Source organism: Halichondria panicea, chromosome 14 (assembly GCF_963675165.1).
Source record: "Halichondria panicea chromosome 14, odHalPani1.1, whole genome shotgun sequence".
In the NCBI taxonomy this organism is placed as follows: domain Eukaryota; kingdom Metazoa; phylum Porifera; class Demospongiae; order Suberitida; family Halichondriidae; genus Halichondria; species Halichondria panicea.
This window is the reverse complement of record NC_087390.1, coordinates 2,161,851-2,186,816: the sequence shown is the minus strand read 5'-3', so window position 1 is coordinate 2,186,816 and position 24,966 is coordinate 2,161,851. Positions and strand designations below refer to the sequence as shown.

Genomic DNA, 24,966 nt, shown 5'->3' with positions numbered 1-24,966 from the left:
TAGTTTTTTAATAATAATTATGTGTAAAGTATCATTATTTTTATGGTACCCATTACACACCTGCACGCATCCAGCCTGCTCCAGATGAGGGCGGGAGAGTCGGTGATCGACTACTTGTCTCAAGTAGAGGACACTAAAGGGAACAATGGACACAGAGGTATGTTGTTGTTATGTTACCAGGTAACACTAAGTCTCCCCACACAGGTAAACTGTTTGTGACCAACCTGCGAGTGATTTGGACGTCAGCTGACTATCAGAGAGTCAACCTTTGTGAGTTAGCAAGAAGCTCTGGTGTACATGTACATCCATTCATTGCTTTCACCAACTAGCCTATAATTCTGTACATTTGCTTATATACCCTCTTGTAGCCATTGGTTACCACACAGTGACCTCAGTGACTACAAAGAGAGTGAATTCTGTGAGTGCACTGTGACTGAATGTACTCGTGAATAGAAACTCTATATTTGACACTGTTTCCATAGAAACAAAGAGGGACAACTGAAGCGCTGTATTTGATGACTAAAGTTGACAAGACTCAGTTTGAATTCATCTTCACTAATCTTGTAAGTATAACCTCCAACCTTCATTCAGTAATTATTCTTTCCATAAAACGTTCTTTTCATCAACCAATCCCCTCCCTCCCTGTACACAGGTCCCGGACAGCCCTCGCCTGTTCTCCACGGTGATGTCAGTGTACACAGCGTACGAGACGTCCAAACCTTATCGAGAGCTCAAGCTACGGAGTGCCCTACTGGGAGAGAGCAAAGAGTTGAAGCTACTGCCCAGAGAGCAGCTGTACACTAAGTGAGTCTGTGGTGTGTTGGTTACTCATTGAAACTTGTGTGGTGAAGGTTGCCTGGTGTCCAACAGGTGTATAGTAAGGCACCTTTTGGTGGGTCTTATAGCTGATAATATCCTATATACAATGTAGCAGAAAGGTTTCAGTTATGCTAGCACTCAAAGGCTTTCCCAATTGCGGGTATACAGTTATAGTGTACTATCTGTATGTTTTTATGATTAATTTGTGGGCCTTTTGTTATTAATTTTTTGTCTGGTTTTTTCAATTGAATACTTGTGCAGTGACCAAATTAGTATCATAAGTTTAACTTTTTATGGCTGGTTATATAGCTCTTTCAGCATGCTAAATAATTAAATTTTTCTCTTGTGCAACTGCTGTACGTGTGTCAAGAACATTCCTATGACTTCACTGTGATATAGAATGCAATGTACTTGTGTAAAATTAGTAGAGTCACTCTATATATTTGCCATCTGTTTCCATAGAAACAGAGAGGGCCAGGTCGACAACTGAAGCGTTGTAAAATTGACAAGACTCAGTTTGAATTCATCTTCACGTATTTAAACACACAGGTTCCAGACAGCTGTTAGTGATGTCCAAACCTTATGAGAGCTCAAGCTATGGTATCCTACTGGGAGAGAGCAGTTGTACACTAAGTGAGTCTGTGGTGTGTTGGTTACTCATTAAATTAAATTAAAGTAACGGTACAATGAAACGGTACATTCCGTTCATGTATGTAGAACTCTGGTGATGATGAGCAATCTCTGCCAGTGCCTGAGAGTGTGACTGATGATATTGAGGTGGTGGAGACCAAAGACAAGATGGACACTTTTGAAATAAATAATTGGCAACAAAATTCTTTAGGTACTGTCTCCCTTATTCATACCCCCACCCTTAATTGCAGGCGTATTATATATGCTGACCCCCACAAGTCAGTGGATCGTAATCCTGTGTTTTCCCCTGAGCTGGGACTAGCCATTGAGAAACTACCAGAGGGATACTCTCTCCAAGACCTAGATGGGACGTGACCTAGTTAAACAACTGTCTTATCCATCTTATGCTAGACTTTCTGTTGCATGCATGTACTGTACTACATCAAATGAAAATTTTCCCTGGTAGTTTCCCTTTGCTATACTGTTCTGTATTGTCTGGTTTTTTCCCTCATAATTATACACACAATAATGACACATGCACTTCTCATGCATCCTGTCCTTTAGCTATTTAAAGCTCCATAGTTTACAGTGAATTAGACATCTCACCAGGTCTGCTCTTAAGAAATGGCATCTCATGGAAAGAAAAAACGTGGTGTAGGAGAAAAAATTGCTGATGGTATCGTTGGTTTTTTCCAGGCATTCAAAGGACAAGATCCTCACCATCCCTTCAAAATGCTTCTCATCGGTGAAACTGGATCTGGCAAGACTTCTTTCCTTAACCTTCTGTGCAACTGCGGTACTGTGCAGGATCTTGGCTGTGGGTATGGACCTGATGGCCTGGAAAAATTCAAACAATTTCATGACATCCAGCTAGAAAATGCAATGGACCATGCAATGCAAAGCAAAACGAATGATGCCAAGCGATACAATGTTGAAGTGGGAGACCTTAAGGTTGGAGTAATCGATACTCCTGGCTTTGGTGATTCTCGTGGTCCGGACCAAGACAAGGAAAATGCTAAAAAGATTGTGAATGCACTAAAAAATGAAGACTACATTAACTGTGTCTGCCTGATCATCAATGGTCGTCAAGCTCGAGCAAGTGTTTCGCTTAAGTACGTTCTTTCCGAGATCACTGCCATTTTGCCAAGAGATATCCTTAACAATGTAATCATTGTCTTCAGCAACACCAGTGATGCACTGGACCTCAACTTCGATCCAAATGCACTAACTGAATATTTTGGGAAGAAAGTCGAGCACATCTTTTTCATTGAAAATCCTTACTGCCGGTTTGAGAAAGCACGAAGTAAAGTGAAACAGCTCGGTATTGACTTAATTGCAAGCTCTCTGAAAAAATCGTTTGAAGATACTGGTAAAGTCCTGGGTAAACTGTGCACCACCATCAAAGATTTCCATCAGGTTCACACACATCGATTTGTTGAGCTCTATGAGAAAAAACAAGCCATTGAAAGCACTGTTCTCGTTGCACTTACTGAGTATGACAACCAGATGCGCTTGGAAAAAGAAATAAGAAAGAAGAGGGAAGAAGTGTCAGCTGCTTTGAGTCGAAAAGAGCTCAACAAGGAGTTTCGAACTACAATGCGAAACGAACGATGGGTAGCAAAACCAACCAATCACCACAACACTCTGTGTGCTTACACTAACTGCCATAGCAACTGTCATGCTCCATGCGGTCTTTCCAAATCATTCGATAAAGAGTCGTTCAGATATTGTGGAGCAATGGGAGGTGGTAGCACCTGTTCCCAGTGTGGGCACAGCTACACATATCACTATCATGGGGAGAAATTATTCGAGAAACAAGTATCATTCGAACCTGTGGTTAATGATGCAATGGAGACTAAATTCAACAAAGCCAAAGGCGATGAAGAAATAGCTAAACTACTTTACGAGGAGCTCGAGGAACAAATGCAAGGATCTGAAACCAAACGACAACAGCTGTCTGACGAGCTTTTCGCAGCAATCACAGAGTTCGAGACCCTGGGAATTGCAAGGAATTACACGAAGTTGATGGAAAACCAGCTGGCTCTAATAGACACACATATTGAAGCTTCAACTGGCCCTGAGTCCGAAGACCTTCGAAAGACCAAAGTTGAGCTCAAGAAAAAGCTAGAGGTGGTGCAAAAAGCCAAGAAAAGAAAGTAAAGTTTTAGCTACCCTATATATAGTACATCCTGACTATTATTTTCTTTGACATGTATTATAATAATAGTTTGATTATATACTTAGTGTGTTTAGTTTAGCGAGTGATTATAGGCTTGAGTAGTTGAAATTTTTTTTTATGTAATATCAAACAGTACAAATGTACAAAAGCAACAGACCAAAAGATAAGATAATTACCACCAACTACAATCATATATATATATAAAAACGCGCATGAATGCATGTATGTGCAATTTGGTTAGTTGTCAAAATTAATTAATATAGAAAGTAAACCTCTGTTGCAAGAAGATGGCATTGTAAATGGACAATTACCCTCATCAGCAGCTCTTCCCGTGATACCAGGTAGCTAGACCATGCCCATAGGCACATTTTACAAGCAAATTATATTATATGATGCATATAATTATATTGTGCACTGGGGTCCCGTCAACACCTATTATACGTAATTTACGGTAGTCAATAGTGAATCACCAAAGGCGCTATAGTTGCTATTTTGCATGTCTGCAAAAATCATAAAGTAACATTTTGCTGGTGAAAACCTTTGCCAATGAGCTAAATCAGCACAGGGATAAAGTAAGAGAGGGATTGGCAACGAGAGTAACTCACGTGATCATTTTACATTGATCTGTACGTAGAGACTCGATTACCATCCTTGATGCGCTTGTTTTCGCGGCACAACGCCCGCGAAATGAAGGAATATTCTTTTTCTAAGCTCATAGTCTGTTTTAAAGACCAGTAATTGAATACAATCGCGTTACATTATGTCTGTGCTTTAATTAGAGTGACTTTTATTTATAAAAACCTGACCTGTGCTGCCCTAGAGCTTAAAAAGTGGTTTTTTGAAGGTTTGTGCCCCTTTTAAGAAACACTGCCTTACCTATATGATGCTGTGCCTACTAATCCTACTTATTTGTGTCTATGTTCACCAACTGGGCTGCAAAGATTTCTTTGATTATGATTTCTTGTGTACTTTCAGGCTATTTTTGGTTTAATTAAACGTATGACATTTGCCCCCTTTTTTGAAGACATACATTATTTTTTACGCTTGCCATTATATTATCGGTGTTAACCAATGTCAGCTCTATCAACTGATGTGGTTTTTACTGTTCATTCATGTTTCCATGCAGTTGACGTTACAGTATGCCTCGTAAACCAAGAATCCATTATAGTAAAAACTAGAAGAGAAAGCTGCAGCCTGTACATGTAAGTACCTCTATCCTTTAGAGGTATTATTTTTATTGGTTCCTTTGTCTTCAGAAATTTGGGCTATCTTCAACTTCACCCGAATCTCTACCCGACTCTCCACCCATCAATGCCGACTCTCCACCTGCCACAACTCTTCAAGTCCTTCACTCAACAATGACCCTTACACATAAATCGTGGGTGGACCAGAGTCCTGATCCTGTTACTTGAGATTGCTAGAAAAGCCTATCGAAGTTGATTGCACACCTCTTACGTTGTAGTAAAAAAAGAAATAGTTAATAATTGCATGCTATTTATGTACATGTACTATTAATTATTAAGTGTCGAGTTTTTTTCGTAAACTAACTGATTTCCTTGTACCCTTTTTAATATCTTGTTTGTATTGTTCCATCCACATGGCGCAAATTGAAAAGCCTCTGATTGTAACCCACAGTGTAATTATGTCAGTTAAGAGCTCGTTAGCATCCTCTTTAGTGTCTATATCATTGCTTAGCAGCAACCAGTGCCATTGTACCTCCTCATCATCAAATACAGTCTTTATAATAATTTCTTGAAATTGCTCATTGGATGACGTACGATTCTTGCCTAAATAAGGCACAAGAATATTTCTCACTTGTTTTTCTATACTAACAAAAAATAGATATGTTGTATTATTAAGCAGGAATAAGCCTCCTCTGTTGACTCGCTGTACCCATTCTTTAGTGTAATCCAGAAAACTATCGTGTTCACTTAAAACTGCCATATTCCCTAAACATGTTATAAACTGTTCATATTTACTGCTATTCCGCTTCTCATACTTTTTTAGTAACGAGTGCAGTACATACCCTCCGACATACTGCAACACATTGAGTTCATCCTTGCTCATACTAGATGTACCTGCATCCTCTGACGAAGTAGTATGGTCAGTGTCGCTTCTGATGAAACCTTGACAGTATTCTTGCAAAAACTTATCAAAAAGCCTCTGGTTAACTGACTGGTGCAGTAGTGGGTCTTCAAACTGACGGTAGCTTTTCCTGTTGTACTTGATGAAATGAGGTCAATATCTTTGGTTTTTTGGTACCTATAGAACGGCACCTCTTAGCACAATCAAAGCAGCTTTGAAGGGCCTCTACCAGTTCGACACTAAAAGGTTCTGCTTCATTGCTTGCAGCTCCCTCTATCTTACCAAGTATATCTCTCCCAGTTTTTAGCATGAGACTGAATCTTGGTGTTTCCAATTGTTTCTCGTTGATCACCTCCATCAGAGCTCGTTTGACTTTCTCACTTGAACTTGAGGCTGGTTCTACTGCTGTTGCCATATCATGCACAGTTTTAGCCTCCTTCACTGCCTTGGAAACAGTTCTAGCTATGATGTTTACATGCATGCAGCACTGCACTGTTTTAATGTCATTAGCCACGTGGGTTGGAGGCTGCAAAAGATAAAACAAAATTATGCATTCCAATGACGTAGCGCATCACGGATAGTTTCATTTTTTAGCCCGTTGCCAATCCCTCTCTTACTTTATCCCTGATCAGCAGAAAAGTACGTTGACCCTTTGCGATCTAACTATTGCGTTCTGGCAAGGATCGTGTGTATCTACTAGTAACAAAATAGGTTTTGCGGATTTTATTGTTGCGAATTGATCAACCATCGCAAAGTTCGCAAATGTTTGATGCATGCATGCTCGCAAAACATTCTAGTAATACGGTATATATAATTATAGCTAGCTATACGTATACATATTGATCTCTGTGCAGCACTGCTGGTACATGTCACATAATTATAATGTCGTGCATTTTGTTGCAGGAGGTGCACCGTCAGCCCCACCAGGTGGTAGTGGTGAGCCTGCCCTGCCCCCTTACCGACCCTCAGCACCGCCAGGAAGACCCTATTATGGTGGTGTGGTGAATCAACAGCCAAACGCACAGCCATTCCCGCATCGTCAAGACAACAATGCTTACTTAATGGTGAAACCACCTAACTACTTTCCCCTAACTGTTGTTGCTACGTTCTGTTGTTGCCTAGTCTGTGGAGCAATCGGACTCTACTTTGGTCATCAAGTGAACAGTTATATAATGGTGTCTATATACCGACCGTAATACTATAGAATGCTTTGCGAGCATCAAATTTGTGGCAAAACCTAGCCAGAATACAATGTTAGATCCTGCAAAGGATCAATTTTCTCCGATTTTGGCTCGTTTGAAAGATTTATCACCAGCAAAATAATCTTGTAATACAATACGTATACAGCTATGGAAACTAAATGCAAGATGGTCTTATGGCTGTTCACGCTATACATTAGGTCCTGCAATGCACATGCATCGACGTATACACGTATACAATAAAATTGGGGTATAATAATTCCATGGCCAGTATAAATTATGAGCAATCAGAGAGTAAAATTTAAGTCAATCCGGAAAGCATGACAGTAAATTGATGGACACATGCATGTTATGTGATGATGTTATGATGGTGTTTTCCAACCCCTCCTCCACGCGCATGCAGGCTGACACTGAATGGAGTAAAGGAGACAGGGAGCTGGCCCATAAACACTCTCAAAATGCTAAGAAGTGGGGAATTGGAGGCATCGTCAGTGGCATTGTGTTGCACCTGGCCAACATAGCTCTTGTTGGTGGAACATATGCAATAGTGTACAGTCACGCTCAACGCTAAAAGGTATTGACTGCTTGTGTAATCATTTTTATAGCTCAAGAACAACAATCGATGCATGTGTACACGTACTGTAGTGTGCAAACCATTTTCAGTAACATCTTATCAAGAACAACAATCGATGCATGTGTACACGTACTGTAGTGTGCAAACCATTTTCAGTAACATCTTATCAAGAACAACAATCGATGCATGTGTACACTGTAGTGTGCAAACCATTTTCAGTAATCTTATCGAGAACAACAATCGATGCATGTGTACACTGTAGTGTGCAAACCATTTTCAGTAATCTTATCGAGAACAACAATCGATGCATGTGTACACTGTAGTGTGCAAACCATTTTCAGTAATCTTATCGAGAATAACAATTGATGCATGTGTACACTGTATTTGTGCAAACAACATTTTCAGTAACACCTTATTATAATAACATTTATACAATTCTGCACATGTTGTGGTACATAACATAAACAAGTGATAAGTGTTGCACATTATTTGCATGGGTCGTGAGTGAATGTTCACAACAAGAATCGTTCATCCACTAGAGTCTTTTTAGCAATGTTCCTGCGACCTGCCCAGTCCCTCACAAACATCACCAGCTGAGAGGGGGTGGGGCAAAGGATGAGATCAAAAAGTACATCAAAAAGTACATGCCGTATATCTTCTAATTTATCGGACACTTCTAATTACCCCGGACACTCTTTTGGGCAATTTTCGCTGTTCTAATACAACGGACACTCCAGTGCTTTAATATTACATTCGTTTTAAATATCTGGACAATACCTTGAAAAGTTGAGTTACATTCATAGACGGCAAGTAAGACTTAGATAGAGTGCTGCAGTTAGATAGCTTTGAGTAGCTAGTTTTAGATAGCTAGTGCAACTATTCAGTCGCACACTGTTCTATTAAACTTAGCTAGCTCGCATGCAGCTGCCTAATTTTCCGGACACTTCGCATGCTCTATAAAAATCTGTTCCAATTATACCCGGACAATTTCCAAAATAATTATGTCCGATAAATTAGAAGATATACGGTATACACACAGCAAACATAAACTCTCAATCTGCAGTATATAATAATTTAGTACTTTCTGTATACATGTAGTTTTATTAGTGGTTTCGCTCACCCAAGATACTAGCAGAGTGATAACGGCAGCCAGTGGGTAACTATTGGATACGACATCTATGATCCCAAAGAGGAGCAGGTCCAGCTGGAATAGACTCCACTCACAACCGTGGAACAACACATCGCCAAACGAGTGTCTAGCGGCTGTGTGTAGGAAGGGGGGGGGTTGAAGTCAAAATTAAATCCGAGAAAATGTTTAGTTAAACGGGTATCGTCAGATTCGCCTATGTAACAGTACTCCCACTTGACTCCACTTATGCATACAGTGATCGGTTCACTCACTCTTGTAGAAAACACATTTTCCCAGGGCGTCAAAAAATTCAATCCCTAGTAGCCTCTCCATGGCAGTCTTGACTCCTACAATGTAGTCCACATCCTTGAGACCCTATAAAGAGAGAGTGTGTGTGTGTGGGGGGGGGGGGTTCAATGTGTCAACAAATCACGTTTTAGCAATAACATTGAAAGTTCTCTTTTTCATACACGTCGATAGCTACATGCATGTATACGGTGCCTCACGTGTTCTATAAAAGTACTCAAGTAATAAGTTAATCCTTGGTGTGCCTTGAGACCAGCTTCACTCACACCCGTCTGACCTGAGGGGGGAGCACAAGCGTCACACCACACACACCCTCACACTCCTCACCAGCTTGTGCATGTGACAACCCGTCCCCTCGTAACGGAGTGACTATCTTATCGTAATGAGTCCTGAACTCTCGTGTCAGGAGCATCTCAAACAGCTGGTCGTCACCCTCTAGGCCACGCCTACCACACATGTCCTCCTGTATACATCGAATATAGAACCGATCAATAGAGTACGCATGCACAAACTGAAAATCTGTCTATTGTGATCACCCTATAATCAGGTCACGCTTTTAATATGATAATACAGTCAGTTTAACAGGCCCCAAAGGTTAGGTTATAGCATGTGTTTGGACTTGTATTTTTTTGTTATTACAGCTATACTGGTTGGTCTACCCAGTAAGAGTGACCGCACTTAACTATACAGAATGAACTGCACATTAATAGTACATAATTCCATTCACATACATGTACGTATACCTGTTCTTTCTTGAAGTTGTAGTTCATTTGTCTCATGTCAGTGTCCGCATGACCGTGCACAGACTTGCCGTGGATGTAATGACCGTACAGTTGCCGGGACAATACCAGGACACTCACGTTAGCTACAGAGCACAGATCCACAAACTGACGCAACTTGTGCTCAAAGTAGCGCTCGTAAATCAGGAACATATAGCCCCTCTGTACAGAGTCAGAATTACAATAGTCAGGTACATGCATGTATAGGTGTGTCGAATGATATTGTATGTTGCTCACCAGGAGGGCAGCAAAGAGGGAAAAGAAGATGGTTGTGATCGAGAATCTTAGTATCGGACTGAAGGGGGCAGAGTATCGAGAGGGGTCAGAGGTCACGTTGGAGGCAGGATCTCTTTCTGCCAAGTGTTCTAATCCAATAACATGGGCAAACAGTAGCACCATGGCAACCAGTAGCGTATTGTTGATCCTCCGTAGAGACTGTAACTCGTTCCATTCGTTAACAACAAAATAAGTCCGCCAAATACTGACTGGTGACATCCTGTTAGGGGGGATGGTTTGGGCGACGTCTGCATTCTGATTGGTTGTTTGTACTAGTCCACGAGGTTTCTCCCAGTCAATGAAGAACACATCCACCTTGCTCTGATGCCACAGTTGGTAGAGCACATGCAGAATCTGAGGGAGAGGGGGGTTAAGACCAAACGAATATTACCGCACATTTTAGGGGGAGGGCACCATTAATTAATTTTGCAATCTCTTTTTCTGAAAAAGCTAGAAAGAAACTTTTCAAAATGATGCAAACATTTTGTTGCTACATGTACCGTATAGCGGGTATATTTCGAGGGTATAAATGTTCGCGGTTTTCGCGGATTGAGCCTCTACCGCGAAAATTTATACCCACGAAAATTTATATCTTTATTGAATAGTAGACGTGTTCAGTATTATTGACCACACCTATCGACAATAAGAGGTGCCTCACCGTTATAGGCTAGGCCTGGATTCGAGGCTAACGGTGTGGTGGTAACAGCTGCATGTTGATGTGCGCATGCGCCAAAAGGCTGGAACTCAGACCACGAAAATAAAATCCGCGAAATCCTTTGTAACGGTCCATCCGCGAAAATTTATACCCTCGAAATATACCCGCTATACGGTATACACCAAAAATGCCTTTACCATTACCCTGTACTTTCATATGAGAAGCACTAAATTTGACACAGACCATATTTCAAGACCATGCATGGGACGCTTTCAGAAAATCAGACATTAATCCTGACAAACATTATAACCATTGTTGGATTGAAGCGTGCAAAACACGGCAGCTCTTGAGCTATTTACAATTTACAATGCACCCATTCACAAAAGTAGTGCAATATTCTACTCACTCTGAAGAGTGCAGCCATTGCTAATAGGAGGATGAATGTGAGGTCCTCTGTTGGTGAGGGGAGGGGTAGCAGCAGGTAGTATTGTACCTGAGGGGGAACATGTATAGAGTCAATCTTAAGTAACAGACACAATTTTGGTCAATTGAAAGTGTATAAGATAAGGAGCAAAATCTGTACATGTATATCTGTGTACATGTAGCTGTGCACTTGTACGCCCACACATCGACTGCTACAAATACACAGCTATATTATTATGTAGCATAATTATATAGTAAGTCTAGTTATGTATACAAGGGTGTACTTGTACGCCCACAAATAACACAGGCTAGCCGGAAAAAACATTGAAATTGCTAGAATTAGCCGGGAAAGTACCAAAATACTGTCTTTTACTTTTACACAGAGTACAGTAGCTACCAACGAGATAGCTTTATACACACACCTTGTAGAATATGAGCCAGAAGAGAGAGATGGCAGTGAGGAGTAGGTAGAGGAGGGTTGAGGTTCCATCACAGAACATCACCACAGCATACACAAGGGACTGGAAGAGAGGGAGGAGGAGAGGATTATTACTGCAACAGTAAATACCGTGTTACACTATAATGTTTTGCGAGCATCAAACATAATGCAAACAAAATCTCAAAACTTAAATTAGTACTGGTAAATGCATACATTCCAGTGGCGTAGCCAGGATTTTGGGAAGGGCAGAGCTCAAATTGGTTGAGCATAGGCGCTGAACCATCACTTTTCTTCAGCAAAATAGATCGACAGATCACGATGATTCAAGCTAAGTTGGAGTTGATGGAGCACAAAGGGAGGGGGGCTCTAGCCCTGCCAGCCCCCCTGCCTACACCACTGCAATCCTTGTCAAATCGCAATAGTTATAGTTAGATCGCAAAAGATCAATTTTTTGCTGATTTTGCTCATTCAAAAAAATTTCACCAGCAAAAAGTAATCAAATTCATAGACTGTAAACGTCAGAGCAAACAAACACTTAGCTAACGGCTATATTAAGTACATGTATGGCCTCTCACATGTACTACTCTATTTTCACTGTCAACTAACGTGTAGGTCACAGCAGGTGAGTCCAGTCCGTCGTACGAACCCGTTGACCTTTAACCCTGAGTACACACCACCCAGAACGGCACAGACAAGGGACAACACTATCAGAGCGATGAGGAATGATTGACTAGTACCCGCATACTCCGTGATATGGGAGCTCTGGCGGAGGAGGGTACACATTTGTGATCATCAATCTAAATTGTAGTCGAATGCTACACTACTGTCATGGTTACATCACTTACTGGAAGGTCCTGGTCAGTAGGCGTCCAATTAGAATAGCTCACTCTAAGATAAGGGGGGAATATTCTCCCTCCCTCAGACATCATCAACACTCTGTAATATTAAAATAGAGCTGTAACGTTTACTACATCTTAGGAGAGGAAAAAATCAATAAAAAAACTAAATTCTGAGATATAGGGAATAGATTCACCGAATTTGATAAGTAAGTGTGACTTACGTGAGGGTGGTGGAGCTAGTGTAGAGGGGGCGGGCTGTGACGGACTCAAAGAGGAAGAATCTCCTCACAAACTGCCAGCTTCCCACATCGCTGTCGTCGTTGACTGCCTCCCCAGACGTGCTCCTATAGTTAGTGATGAGCACTGGTAGAGAGTGGAGAGTGTCCGTGGTTGAGGTCTGATCATGTAGGTCTGGGGTGTGGTTAAGGAGACTGCTGGGCATGTTCAGTGCGTTAGGAGACTACTGGGCATTCTCAGTATGTTAGTAGACTACTGGTCATTCTCAGTATGTTAGTAGACTACTGGTCATTCTCAGTATGCTTGGTGCGTTAGGAGACTACTGGGCATGCTCGGTGCGTTAGGAGACTACTGGGTATGCTTAGTGCGTTAGGAGACTACTGGGCATGCTTGGTGCGTTAGGAGACTACTGGGCATGCTCAGTGCGTTAGGAGACTACTGGGCATGCTTGGTGCGTTAGGAGACTACTGGGCATGCTTAGTATGTTAGAAGACTATGGGCATGCTTAGTGTGTTAGGAGACTACTGGGCATGCTTAGTGCGTTAGGAGACTACTGGACATGCTTAGTGCGTTAGGAGACTCCTGGGCATGCTCGGTGTGTTAGGAGACTACTGGGCATGCTTGGTGTGTTAGGAGACTACTGGGCATGCTCAGTATGTTAGGAGACTACTGGGCATGCTCAGTGCGTTAGGAGACTATGGGCATGCTTAGTACGTTAGGAGACTACTGGGCATGCTCAGTATGTTAGGAGACTACTGGGCATGCTCAGATGTTAGGAGACTACTGGGCATGCTCGGTGCGTTAGGAGACTACTGGGCATGCTCGGTGCGTTAGGAGACTACTGGGCATGCTCGGTACACTACAATAGAGGTATTGAATTGGAGGATACAGAGCTCGTAGAATACTGGAGCATTTGAGCCTTTTCTGAGCAGAGCTTCAGCGGACACTGTACACTTGTGTGAGTATACATGTCGTGGGGAATAGAATAGGACTCAGTCTAGAATACACAATTAACTGCACATACGTTTTGTACTAATACATGCTAGCTACACTACACTACTACACTATGGGGCTTACCGAGATCTGATAGACCACACCCACCCTCCAGAGAGCGCTGGCCCTCGGCTGGGGCTCAGTACAGAGTAGTATCTGCTGAGTCAGCTCCTCCAGTCCCAGTAGGGTCCCGTTGAGAGAGTAGGACCCCGCCCACAGTGGGAGATTAGACACACCCTACACAGAGAAGGGGGAGGGTAGTACATGTCATGTGAATAACATATCAGTTGTTTTGCATTATTCATATGATATCCTTTGTGCTGGTATTATTTTCCAGGTGTGCTGTAAACAGGTCAGTGAATACAGTTGACTACATGTATAAGATATCAATGTCAACAATGCAAGCTTAAAAGTAAAAGACGTCATAAATACCAACCATACTAACTAGTGGATATGTAATTTCAGAACTATAACGGTCCTAAAGGAAAATTACAAAGTACTTCATACAACAATACTAGTTTATAGTTCGTCCTCACCTCGGCACCCTCTCTGGTAATGAGAGATGTCTGGATGTCAGTGCTCTCCAACACCTGGTCAGCGCTCCCTGGGGGGTAATAGAGGCTCTGCAAGAGGTCCTCTGAGAGCTGCTGAATCAGCACACATGCAGGGTCGTCACGGTTGTAGAGTTGTAGAGTACACAGGTTGGCTAGTAGTTGACAGGACGAAGCATTGCCATCCTGTATGTGTGTGTGTGTGTGTGTGTGTGTGTGCGCGTGTGTGTGTGTATGTGTGGGTGTGGTGTGTGTGGGTGTGGGTGTGTGTGTGGGTGGGTGTGTATGCGTGGGGAGGGGGTTAATAAACGATGATCATGTCAAGGAAAGCAGTACTTTAATGTTTTTAAAGTGAAAAGTACATACATATCAGCTAGTGCACACACACACACACACACACACACACACACACTACTATCTATTTGATGCCTGTTGTTAATTCTAAGAATTAAAATTTGAGGTTAATGTTTGTTGTATGCTTGCTTCAGTTTAACCACATAGAAGAACCCACATTCCCCAACCCCACTATCAAGTACATGTACCACAAAACCTGACCCAGACAATACAGGGTTGTACTTTATACCTAAGCCCCCTTCAGAAGTTTTCTTTTAAAAGCCAACTTAAAGTATCACAGCAACCAATATCAAGTCCAAGTTAGAAGATAAGTCTTATAATTCATGTCAGCTTGACCTCAACGTTTTACAGCTTTACAATAATTATTCAGCATGGCCCCAATGTGAATAGATGTACAATAACTATTGAGTGTTATATAGCACTGTAGTTGCATGTGTATGTGACTGAATGCAACAGATGAATGGGGAGAGTTGGTGCACCATTAAAGACTCTTTAACCCATCATTCTCGACTCTCCAGGCCGAGCATCTGTTTGCTTTTCTGTTTCTATGTTGTGTATACCTTTAGTCAATTAAAGCACATACTGAAATCAGATCAGCATGGCCACCCCCTATAACATACATGTGTACATAGATAACTAATTATGAGTACAGTACTGTAATATAGTAGGATGTGTAATAATGTAAAGTCATACTAAGGATAAAGAAAAGACACAGCGCTGGCACATTTTTTTAAAAATCACACAGAAAGACACATACATGTATCAGGTCAAATTACTACATCTACATGTACACATAATTACCCAAACCCCCTCCCCCTGGCCTCCCTTGAGAGTATTTAAAACCAGTAGATTAGACCCAAAAAACACAATTCATGCAAGTAATTACTAGATCACAAGAGTTGAAGGTAATAAAGTACAAATAAATAAAACTGCATATTATTGTAATAGTATAATAATAGTTAGAAGCATGAATATAAATGATAGCTAGCTAGCTTACCAGCTTGAAATTAGTTATTCCTGCAGCCATTCATGTCTCATTGTAAATGCATTGGAAATAGGAGAGGTGGTTACCCAATTCTACGGTCAGATAAGGCAGTTCCTCGCAATTTATTTTTTCGTTTCAACCCCTCCAACACACACACACACACACACACACACACACAATCCACCCACACCCACACACACAATACACCCACCCACCCACACAATACACCCACTCATTCTCACCACACAGAGTTGAGTGGCTGCAGTGAAGTGTTCCTGGTAGTAGTGGAAGACATTGGTCGGGGGTGAGGGTAGTGGAGGGGTGGGGGGGAAACACACTCCACCGTGTGTGATGGTAGACGTCTGTAGGGGGGAGGGAATAGTGCATGGGTCAGTGAATATCTAGTACGATCAAAATTCATAAGTTTTGTGATTTCGTCCAGGTGTGCTATAAGCCCTTAAATGTCATTAACTTGTTGACAGTACATGTACGTCTAATATCTGTTATGCTAAAGATGGCTACATACAATCCTCATCAAGCTACTTGTGAGAGTTCACCAGAGCACAAGACCATTAGAGAGTGTTACTACGTGTTAGTACAATTTCTTCAACGATCTATTGCTACTGTAGGAGATGTTTTATACTCAAAGGGGTTGATTTCAAAAGATGTGAAAACTTCCGTGCATGAAAGCGGTTCAACACTAGACAGCAAAGTTAGGATTGCTCTAGATTTTTTGGAGACCTCAATTGAACACGACCCTCAAGTCTATCACAAATTTGTCGCTGTCTTAAAGGAACAAGGATCATGGATAAATTCACTTGTTGTGACGCTAGACAAATGCTTTGAAACGCACAGCACAACAACTACGACAACAACAACAAGACCTAGTGTGAGGAACACAAGTACTGAAGTAAAGATGAGCATTACTAGACAGGAGATTGAAGTATCGCAAGAGTCGGTACCAGAAGTACTGGAAGCTTTAGAGAAATCTAAAACCACCAAGGATCAGGTATAATAATATTATGTGATAGCATGCATGCATACATACGTAAACTACAACTATTACTTTATAGAGCCAATCAACAAGAACAAAAGTGGGTCAACAACCCACCAGAGCCAAAACAAGCTTTCTTTGGGCATTCAAGGAAAAGGATCCTCACCATCCCTTCAAGATGCTGTTAATCGGTGAAACTGGATCTGGCAAGACTTCGTTCCTCAACCTTCTCTACAACTGTGCCACTGTACAGGATCTTGGTTGTGGGTTTGAAGCCGATGGTCACGAGCAATTCAAACAGTTCAATGACATCAAACTTGAGAACGCAAAAGCACTCTCTATAGAAACAACGACCAAAGATGCTACACTCTACAATGTGGAAGTAGGTGACCTGAAGGTTGGGGTAATTGATACTCCTGGATTTGGTGATTCTCGTGGCTTCATACAAGATGAAACAAATGTACAACGAATCATCAGCGCCCTCAAGAAAGAAGAGTACATCAACTGTGTCTGCCTGATCATCAATGGTCGTCAAGCTCGAGCAAGTGCTTCATTGAAGCATGTCCTCACTGAGATACTTGTCATCCTGCCGAGAGATATCCTTGACAATGTGATTGTTGTGTTCAGTAACACAGCCGACCCTATGGACCTCAAATTCAATCCAGGCATGCTGAAAGACTATTTTGGAAAAGAAGTTGAAAATATTTTTTTTGTTGAAAATCCGTGCTGTCGGCTTGAGAAAGCTGAAGCAAAATTGGTTCAACTAGGAATTAATAAAGTTGCTAAAAGCTTAAAGAAATCGTTTCAAGAAACCTCCGAAATTCTAACTGAAATGTGTGAGATCATTAAAGATTTCCCTGAAGTTCATATTTATATATAGCGTCGCTCTAAAAAGAGAAGAAAACTATCGAACATCAGTTGTATATATAGGGTCTATATTTGATACATTGTATGTTGAATTTAATAGTATAACCACACTGTTCTATTAAACTTAGCTAGCTCGCATGCAGCTGCTTGCTTGTTCCGGACACTTCGCATGCTCTATAAAAATCTGTTCCAATTATATCCAGACAATTTCCTATTTTTTGCTGTCCGATAATTGGAACATATATACGGTACTGTGCATGAGTCCCAGGTCTGGCTCACTTATTGGCTCAGTTATTGTCCTGGCTCGGATTGTGTTAAAGCTAGAATTGCCCTTGTGCGCATGCTCAAATCGACATTGTGCCCCGCCTATCTAACTGCAGCACTCTAAGTCTTACTTGTCGTCTATGAATGGTAACTCAACTTTTCAAGGTATTGTCTGGATATTTAGAATAAATGTATAAATGTAATATTAAAGCACTGCAGTGTCCGTTGTGTTAGAACAACGAAAATTGCCCAAAAGAGTGTCCGGGGAAATTAGAAGTGTCCGATAAATTAACATCATTATTTACTGATTCACACTGTATCCTATATAGGTGATTTCCAGTGAATATGAGCCATATTTTACTTCCCCCAGGGAAGTATGGAATATGGCTCATATTTTTACTTCCTATATACAAGCACTATTCAACTTTTGAATCATCTTGACAATTTGTACACAGTAAAATAGCAATACAGCACGCAAAAGTTTTTGTAGACTATGTTTTGTGCTATTGTCATATTGACCTGAGCTAGCTAGCAGTCTAAGCTACTTATTATGCCTCGGTGCGCATGCGATATGCGCATGCGATATGCGCAAGCGAGGTATACGGTAGTGTGTTTGTGTGTCTGTCTGTCTGTCTGTCTGTCTGTGTAGACTGCTACAGCTGCTCAAGGATGAATCAAGTGCAAGTAAGAGTTTCTATAGGCTTCTAGTCATGTTTACTTGGATTTTAATTCGTGGATTTGCAAAATAATGCTTTGTTCTCGAGTTATAGAGTAAGTAACCAATCTTCGCCAGATACCTATAATCGGCGGCTATTGCTCGAAGCACAAGACGATTTTGCACAAAACTAACTACATGGACCTACAGATGAGTAAGAAAGTAACAGCTCCCAAAAATTTGGAAAGAATAACTCGCTTGCGGACGGAGTGGTGGTCATGAGAAGTGAGCTGCCGAATTGATCAATTGTCGTCAGTGAGACATTTATCTCCGTCTTTGCACGCTTACTAAGTACTGAAACTACCAGCACTAAACAATACTTCTTGGCACAACTCTAACTAGTGAGCACTACTTGCAGGCAAAGCAGCGTTAGCTGCAGATCGAGCCCCACCCAGCTAGGCATGACGAATATTTTGCAAAAAATAATGCTGATTCAGCAATAATTATGCACATAATCTTCAGTGCGGCCTGGAATCGAGGCGAATCCCTTTAATTATTGCTGACTGTGCACAATTGTTGCTGAATCAGCATTATTTTTTGCAAAATATTCGTCATGCCTAGCTGGGTGGGGCTCGATCTGCAGCTAACGCTGCTTTGCCTGCAAGTAGTGCTCACTAGTTAGAGTTGTGCCAAGAAGTATTGTTTAGTGCTGGTAGTTTCAGTACTTAGTAAGCGTGCAAACATGGAGATAAATGTCTCACTGACGACAATTGATCAATTCTCATGACCACCACCTCATCCGCAAGCGAGTTATTCTTTCCAAATTTTTGGGAGTTGTTACTTTCTTACCCATCTGTAGGTCCATGTAGTTAGTTTTGTGCAAAATCGTCTTGTGCTTCGAGCAATAGCCGCCGATTATAGGTATCTGGCGAAGATAGGTTACTTACTCTACCTAGTTTTGCTTACTTGGAATGCCATTGCAGCCTTTTCAGAAGAGCACGTAGCCAAACTTGTTTACCGAGTGTTGCTACTCTACTTAGTAGTTAGCTCTGCACTAAAACGCTAGCTGCAAGAGTGAGAAGAGAGCTGCAAGGCTCTGCTAATGCAGCCATTAATTTTAGACTTGAACTTTTGGCATAGATCGTTTTTAACAATAATAATGGTCGATCATTACCCACTCAGTGAGTTTTTGCATGTTATGTAGCTTTGGCATCTTCACCGAGGCATCAGCACCTGCGGTGCTTTCATTATGCCTCGGTGCGCATGCGCAAGCGAGGTATACGGTAGTGTGTTTGTGTGTCTGTGTGTGTGTGTGTGTAGACTGCTACAGCTGCTCAAGGATGAATCAAGTGCAAGTAAGAGTTTCTATAGGCTTCTAGTCATGTTTACTTGGATTTTAATTCGTGGATTTGCAAAATAATGCTCATTCTCGAGTTATGCCTAGTTTTCATGGTTTTGCTTACTTGGAATGCCATTGCAGCCTTTTTAGAAGAGCACGTAGCCAAACTTGTTTACCGAGTGTTGCTACTCTACTTAGTAGTTAGCTCTGCACTAGAACGCTAGCTATTGGTAGCTGCAAGAATGAGAACTTTTGGCATCGATCGTTTTAACAACAATCATGGTCGATCATTACCCACTCTCTGAGTTTTTGCATGCAGCAAAATTTAATTGTTTTGCATAAAAGCTATTAGTACTAGCTTTATTGTTATGTAGCTTTGACATCTCCACCGAGGCATCAGCACCTGCGGTGCTTTCATTACATGTTCATGAGGCTTGCAGTTCAATCCTTGCTCTGTGTTTCTAGTCAAGGCTGTGGCTCAGAGGTAGAGCTAGAGGAGTACAGTGAATGCAGTGTTGGTAGACTTGTGCCAGAGGAGGGAGGACACGATTAACCTTTAGCTCTAATTAGCTAATTATCGTGACCTTTTAATGATAAACGATTCATCTTTTCTTTCTTTATAACATCTACATATTGGGACACACAGAACAGTACTGTAGTATGAGTGACAGGCAATTCTTGCATGAGACTGTTAAGTGTCATTGATGTTCTTCATGTTGGGACACTCTGAACTAAACAATTCCATGTTGCAGCTTTATCACAGAGACAGGAGTGCCTGGGGTGCTTCTCACAGGGATCTTGGAGACAGGAGTGCCTGGGGTGCTCCTCATAGGGATCCTGGAGACAGGATCAAGAGTGCTTCTCACAGAGACAAGATCAGAGTGCCTAGCCTCGAGACCAGCCGTTCGTTATCTGAAAGAACGCCTGGTCGAGTTCCAATGTCAGGGGCGTAGGCAGGGGGGGGGCTCATGGTACTCAAGCACCCCCTTTCTATCTGAGATTGTACACAAAGTGTACCTGATTGTCTAGCTGAGCACCCCCTTCTCTTCCAGATCTTGCTGCAGTTAGCTAGCTAGTAGGCAAGCAAAACGAACTGGTCTTTAAAAACTGTTAGCTATTCTGGCTTAGATCTATAGACTAGTTCTCTTTCGTAGCAAAATAGGCGTCTCTATGCAAATAGAAGATTGGAAAGCGACTAAATACAGGAATATGTCCAACGTCGACCTTTGAACCTTGCATATAAAATACTCGTTTTAATAAAAAACCGTAAATATTCAAACTGTCAAATAAGCATGCAGATGAGAGCTAGCTAGCTAGCTAGCTAGGGCCTGGGGCCAGGGAGAGCAGACTGCAGTCGCTGCTAGCCTCCTTGTGGTGAACCATGTATCCTCTACTATCTATGGCACAAGTAAGATAGTCTAAATAGCTAGCTCTAGCTGGTATAGATATACATGTCTGATGTAGATATCTAGCGGTATCAGTAAAGACAGACCCTTCCCACCACCTCCACTCTTGTTTCTTCTTTTCCACTATATCCATTTACTCGATATGTTTCATACTACTATCTCACTTTTTGTTTCACCATTTCCAATTCCCAGGCCGTACTGTGCAAGTGAAAGCAATCCTTGAGATCTGCAACGTCTCGGTCTACCGAAACGGAGTCTGGTATCTTCACTTGCATATTCTGAGGCACAAAAGTGGCTGTGAGAGCAAGCTTGACTGTCTCCATTGATGTTCATCCATTGATGTTCAAATGACTGTTTTGCTGTTTTTGCAGTAAATAAATCAGTTGTTGACTGGTTGCCTAGTATTTATGGTTTATAACCAACCTCAGCCTCGGGCTACGCCCTCGGTATTGGTTGGTTATAAGCCATAATTACTAGTCAACCAGTCAATAACTATAACGTATACACCTTGTACAGTAGACTCTCGCTATTCCGGCTCTCTGAAGTACGGCAACCTCGATATACCGGCCATTTGGCTTGGCACAGAATGCTAGCTATATGTTTACTGCACAAAACTCACCCTGAAGTACGGCCACTCGCTATTCCGTTTACCGGCCAGTGCTGGCTGTCCCAAACAAGGTTTTCAATGTAATTTTATACGTATATTACGGCCGGATATGACGTTTTGGGTGTGGTTTAGCAAATAAAATTGGATTACACTTAAATAGAGAACAAAAACAGAATGATTCATTATCCTTCATTATCCTCGAGACAAGAACCGCAAAAGTAGTCATTGGATTCAAGGTAAGGTCGTTTTTAAGCCGCGGCTATTTCCTGAGATACAGCCACCTCGCTATTCCGGCCAAGCTGCATGGTCCCAAAGGTGACCGGATTAACGAGAGTCTACTGTATGTAATAAAAGTTCACACAGTGCAGCTATATAGCAGGCAATATTTTCAAGAGTGGGAATACTTAAACCCCGAACCATTGATAAACAGAGGTGAGGGGGGGGGAGGAATTTCAATTGAACATCTTTCAATGAACATAACTTTAGTACAGTTAATCCCGTTGATCCAATGTAAATTTTAGCGGCGATGATGATATACCATGTTTGATATAATTCCAAGAGAGGAAAACCAAATCCAAGGGTGGGAAAAAAAGCACCTCTAATTCCTTTAAATTAATCCTGGCTATATTAAAGGGTTCTCCTATTGTGTTGTGCTGCTTGTTAGTCTAATATCACAACTATAGTTAAACAATAGTACAGTAGCTAGTACAGTATACTGTATTACTACCAACGTTTGCGATTGAAAAAGCTTCGCAAATCAGTGAAATTTTGCTATCTAACGAAATACAACCAATAACTATATAGATTCTTGCAATGAATCCCCATTTGGGGTCTGTATCATAGCAACTGGGTGGGGTTTAACTACCATAAACTCCCGCATTCCTCATGAACTCCCTTGCCTTGAGGGCGCACTGATTTTATACTAGATCTACACAGCCAAAAAGAAGCCAGACACTTATTGACAAGGGCAGGACAGATGGGTGGGGCTCACTAAACACCAGGAAGGCTGGGGGAAGGGTGAGGCTCTGCATATAGCTTGTAGCCAGTGCTAAGCTTCTATATACGTAGCTCAACGCACTAACTTGTCAATGTCCAAGCAGTGAGGCTATATAGAAGCTTAGCACTGGTTACAAGCTATACGCACAAGCTTTTTATTCATTTACAATAGTTTTTGAGACTGTTAGCTAGTTGTATCCAAGGTTAGGTAGCTTAGGTAGCAAGTACTTTCATTCAAGTGGGTTTATAACACTTATTGTCCACTACATTCGAATTTATGGCAAACGTAAAGCATCCTTGGCCTCGGGGCTTTGACCTCGTCCTCGGAGGTTTACTGCCATAAATTCTGATGTAGTGGACAATAAGTATAACTTATTTTTGCGATGTCAAATCATAAATTATAAGCACTAGCACATTTTTTTTTATGCTCGCAAAACATTGTAGTATTATGGTACAGAGCATCATACAATGTATATACAATACGAGTGTTTTTACAACAATGTCATGTAATAATAATTATAAAGGGATGTTGCAATTCAGTTTCAGATTGTATATAATAAACCTCATCCACAGCTATGACAAAGCCTTGTACAGGCATTACTTGCACTAGGATCAGAGTCAGCAGAATAATTTAATACTGTAACAGCTAGGCTGTAATTAATTACTGCAACAGCAATCAACGCCACTATACATGTAGCACATGTATACGTATTTATCTGTATTCACCTACATGTACATGTATTAAAGACGCCACTCTAGCATAATTTCAACATTCGCCCATAATTTTATAGCACTACATTCTTGCAAACGTAATCAATTTATAGTCTTGCCTCAAGTAAAATCAACATGCAAGGTACTACAAACTCTACACTTAATTGGCAAGTGTTATGTTGAGGCTACCGTATACAGATAACTAGAGTTTAAGTCCCAACTGAGAAGTTTTCGTTTACTACAATGTTTTGCTCCTGCCCCAGGAGCAAAACATTGTAGTAAACGAAAAGTCCGGCCGGGAACGAGGCTAACAACACTCACACACTGAGAGCAATCTCCCACTCCACAGGGGATACACTGGAGACCCCCCACAGCCGCCCAGCTCCCTACAGGACACTCCACACACTCACGACTGCCGGGGGAACCAGCGGGGTCAGGGGGCGTGTCAACTAGGGGAGGAGTTACAGGGGTAAATAAGTACTGTATGCCATTATAGGGCACAAAGCAAACGTACAACAAAGCTACAGTATGCAGTGTACATGCAGTAAGTATATATATAAAACCGTTGCCTGAGCCTACAAAATGGAAGTTGTGTCAGTGGAGATTTGACTGAGGAGAACCACACAATTCCAGGGGCCATGCTGAGCAACATACATTTATAGTGTAAAAGCAATTTCAATGTTGTAAATCACTGCAAATTGAAATGCAAAGTTAGCGTTCCTGGTATATACTCGTATTACTCGTAAGTAAAGATGTCACTCACCCAAGATGTGTGATCTCCCCCCAGGGCATGTGTTGCATTGTCCAGTGGCTGAGTTGTAGCCATCCACACACGACAGACAGAACAGACCATCACGAGACGATACCTACAGTGCATGGGACAGGGACGGTTGCTAGGGGTAGGGGGTGTGTGGTGCTTACTGTTGGGCTGGCACATTCCGTGCAATCCTGTGATCCGATTGGCTGAATAAAACCAGGCGAGCATGTGCACGTCAACCCTGCAAAACCCACAATCTTAATCGATACACTAGTTACCATAGAAACCAATACACCACCTTACAGTACAAACAATCGCACATGCATTTTATTCCCGAGCTCATCTCAATTTTAATAAAAGTTACCATCTTCTGCAGTGGTCCGGTTAGCCCCACATGAGAGACAGGTCAGTCTAGAGGGACTGTAGTACTCCACCCCCTCACTACAGCTCTCTGGTGACACAAACACCACTGGAGAGGGTCCTGTCTGTTGGCCATTCAGAGGGCTGATCCATAGAGCTCCTAGGAGGCTGCAGAGGACAGCAACAGAAAGCATAGCTCCGGAGAAGAGGTGTCTAAATCATGGAGAAGAGGTCGATAGGGGTCATGCCTCCAGGATAGGGGGGCGTATCTCCACCCTCCTGCAGGATAGGGGCGTATCTCCACCCTAATCTGCTGCTGTGAAAATGGCCTCTAGCACCATATGGCAGGACAGCTACAGTACTTTTCAAGTAGGTTGAATCATTCAAAGTTGAATGTTGAAGTGAGTACTCCCACCACTAAACCACAAAGCTGATACAACTGTAGATGGCTGTCACAGCCTGTCAGTGTGATGATGCCATGCATGATAATACACAGCACTGACTACATGTGTGGGTGTTCATCTAGATGCATATTCAAATGACTTGAGGTGCAGAGTG

General features: G+C 41.8%; 4 protein-coding genes and 1 long non-coding RNA gene across 14 annotated transcripts in view; 4 read left to right on the top strand and 1 right to left on the bottom strand.

Moving 5' to 3' along the window:
• Positions 1-24,966, top strand: part of LOC135347484 (Bardet-Biedl syndrome 5 protein homolog) — a 59,275-nt gene that overhangs the window by 150 nt on the left and 34,159 nt on the right. For 5 of the 10 annotated variants that reach the window (XR_010398385.1, XR_010398387.1, XR_010398388.1 and 2 more), the window contains exons 2-7: positions 75-157; positions 205-270; positions 369-418; positions 483-563; positions 653-804; positions 1,369-1,452. Coding sequence is in view for 5 of the 10 variants with exons in the window: in XM_064545502.1 (XP_064401572.1) it covers positions 75-157; positions 205-270; positions 369-418; positions 483-563; positions 653-804; positions 1,369-1,405 (469 nt within the window). In the remaining 5 variants the exon portion in view is untranslated. Of the gene's footprint in view, positions 1-74; positions 158-204; positions 271-368; positions 419-482; positions 564-652; positions 807-1,368; positions 1,453-1,536; positions 1,680-24,966 lie in introns of those variants that run through there. The other 5 variants (XM_064545501.1, XM_064545498.1, XM_064545499.1 and 2 more) reach the window with 3 other exon arrangements.
• On the top strand, positions 1,954-3,810 carry LOC135347478 (uncharacterized). The gene has a single exon (XM_064545489.1). It carries the CDS (start codon positions 2,074-2,076, stop codon positions 3,607-3,609), a length of 1,536 nt encoding a protein of 511 aa, XP_064401559.1. The 5' UTR covers positions 1,954-2,073; the 3' UTR covers positions 3,610-3,810.
• Positions 4,213-5,224, top strand: LOC135347491 (uncharacterized). The gene is made up of 3 exons (XR_010398396.1): positions 4,213-4,472; positions 4,755-4,830; positions 4,885-5,224. It is a non-coding gene; the product is annotated as an uncharacterized LOC135347491 (long non-coding RNA).
• Positions 7,828-24,659, bottom strand: LOC135347472 (meckelin-like). The gene is made up of 20 exons (XM_064545481.1): positions 24,413-24,659; positions 24,213-24,289; positions 24,055-24,157; positions 23,613-23,740; positions 15,695-15,814; positions 14,099-14,299; positions 13,647-13,799; positions 13,459-13,522; positions 12,554-12,743; positions 12,339-12,429; positions 12,100-12,255; positions 11,477-11,575; positions 11,038-11,124; positions 9,938-10,330; positions 9,665-9,862; positions 9,249-9,384; positions 9,122-9,198; positions 8,888-8,990; positions 8,607-8,749; positions 7,828-8,079 (listed from the first exon to the last, which is right to left on the bottom strand). The coding sequence occupies exons 1-20, from the start codon at positions 24,600-24,602 to the stop codon at positions 7,999-8,001; spliced, it is 2,790 nt and encodes a 929-aa protein (XP_064401551.1). The 5' UTR covers positions 24,603-24,659; the 3' UTR covers positions 7,828-7,998.
• On the top strand, positions 15,788-17,426 carry LOC135347481 (uncharacterized). Its single transcript, XM_064545492.1, has 2 exons — positions 15,788-16,461; positions 16,526-17,426. Exons 1-2 carry the CDS (start codon positions 15,958-15,960, stop codon positions 17,324-17,326), a joined length of 1,305 nt encoding a protein of 434 aa, XP_064401562.1. The 5' UTR covers positions 15,788-15,957; the 3' UTR covers positions 17,327-17,426.

Coding starts and splice junctions, on each gene's coding strand:
- LOC135347478 (XM_064545489.1), top strand. CDS start 2,074: ATGGCATCTCATGGAAAGAAAAAACGTGGTGTAGGAGAAAAAATTGCT.
- LOC135347481 (XM_064545492.1), top strand. CDS start 15,958: ATGCTAAAGATGGCTACATACAATCCTCATCAAGCTACTTGTGAGAGT. Junction 16,462..16,525: donor CTAAAACCACCAAGGATCAG/GTATAATAATAT, acceptor ATTACTTTATAG/AGCCAATCAACAAGAACAAA.
- LOC135347472 (XM_064545481.1), bottom strand. CDS start 24,602: ATGCTTTCTGTTGCTGTCCTCTGCAGCCTCCTAGGAGCTCTATGGATC. Junction 14,300..15,694: donor CAGCCACTCAACTCTGTGTG/GTGAGAATGAGT, acceptor ACACACATACAG/GATGGCAATGCTTCGTCCTG. Junction 8,080..8,606: donor TCACTCTGCTAGTATCTTGG/GTGAGCGAAACC, acceptor ACCCCCTCTCAG/CTGGTGATGTTTGTGAGGGA.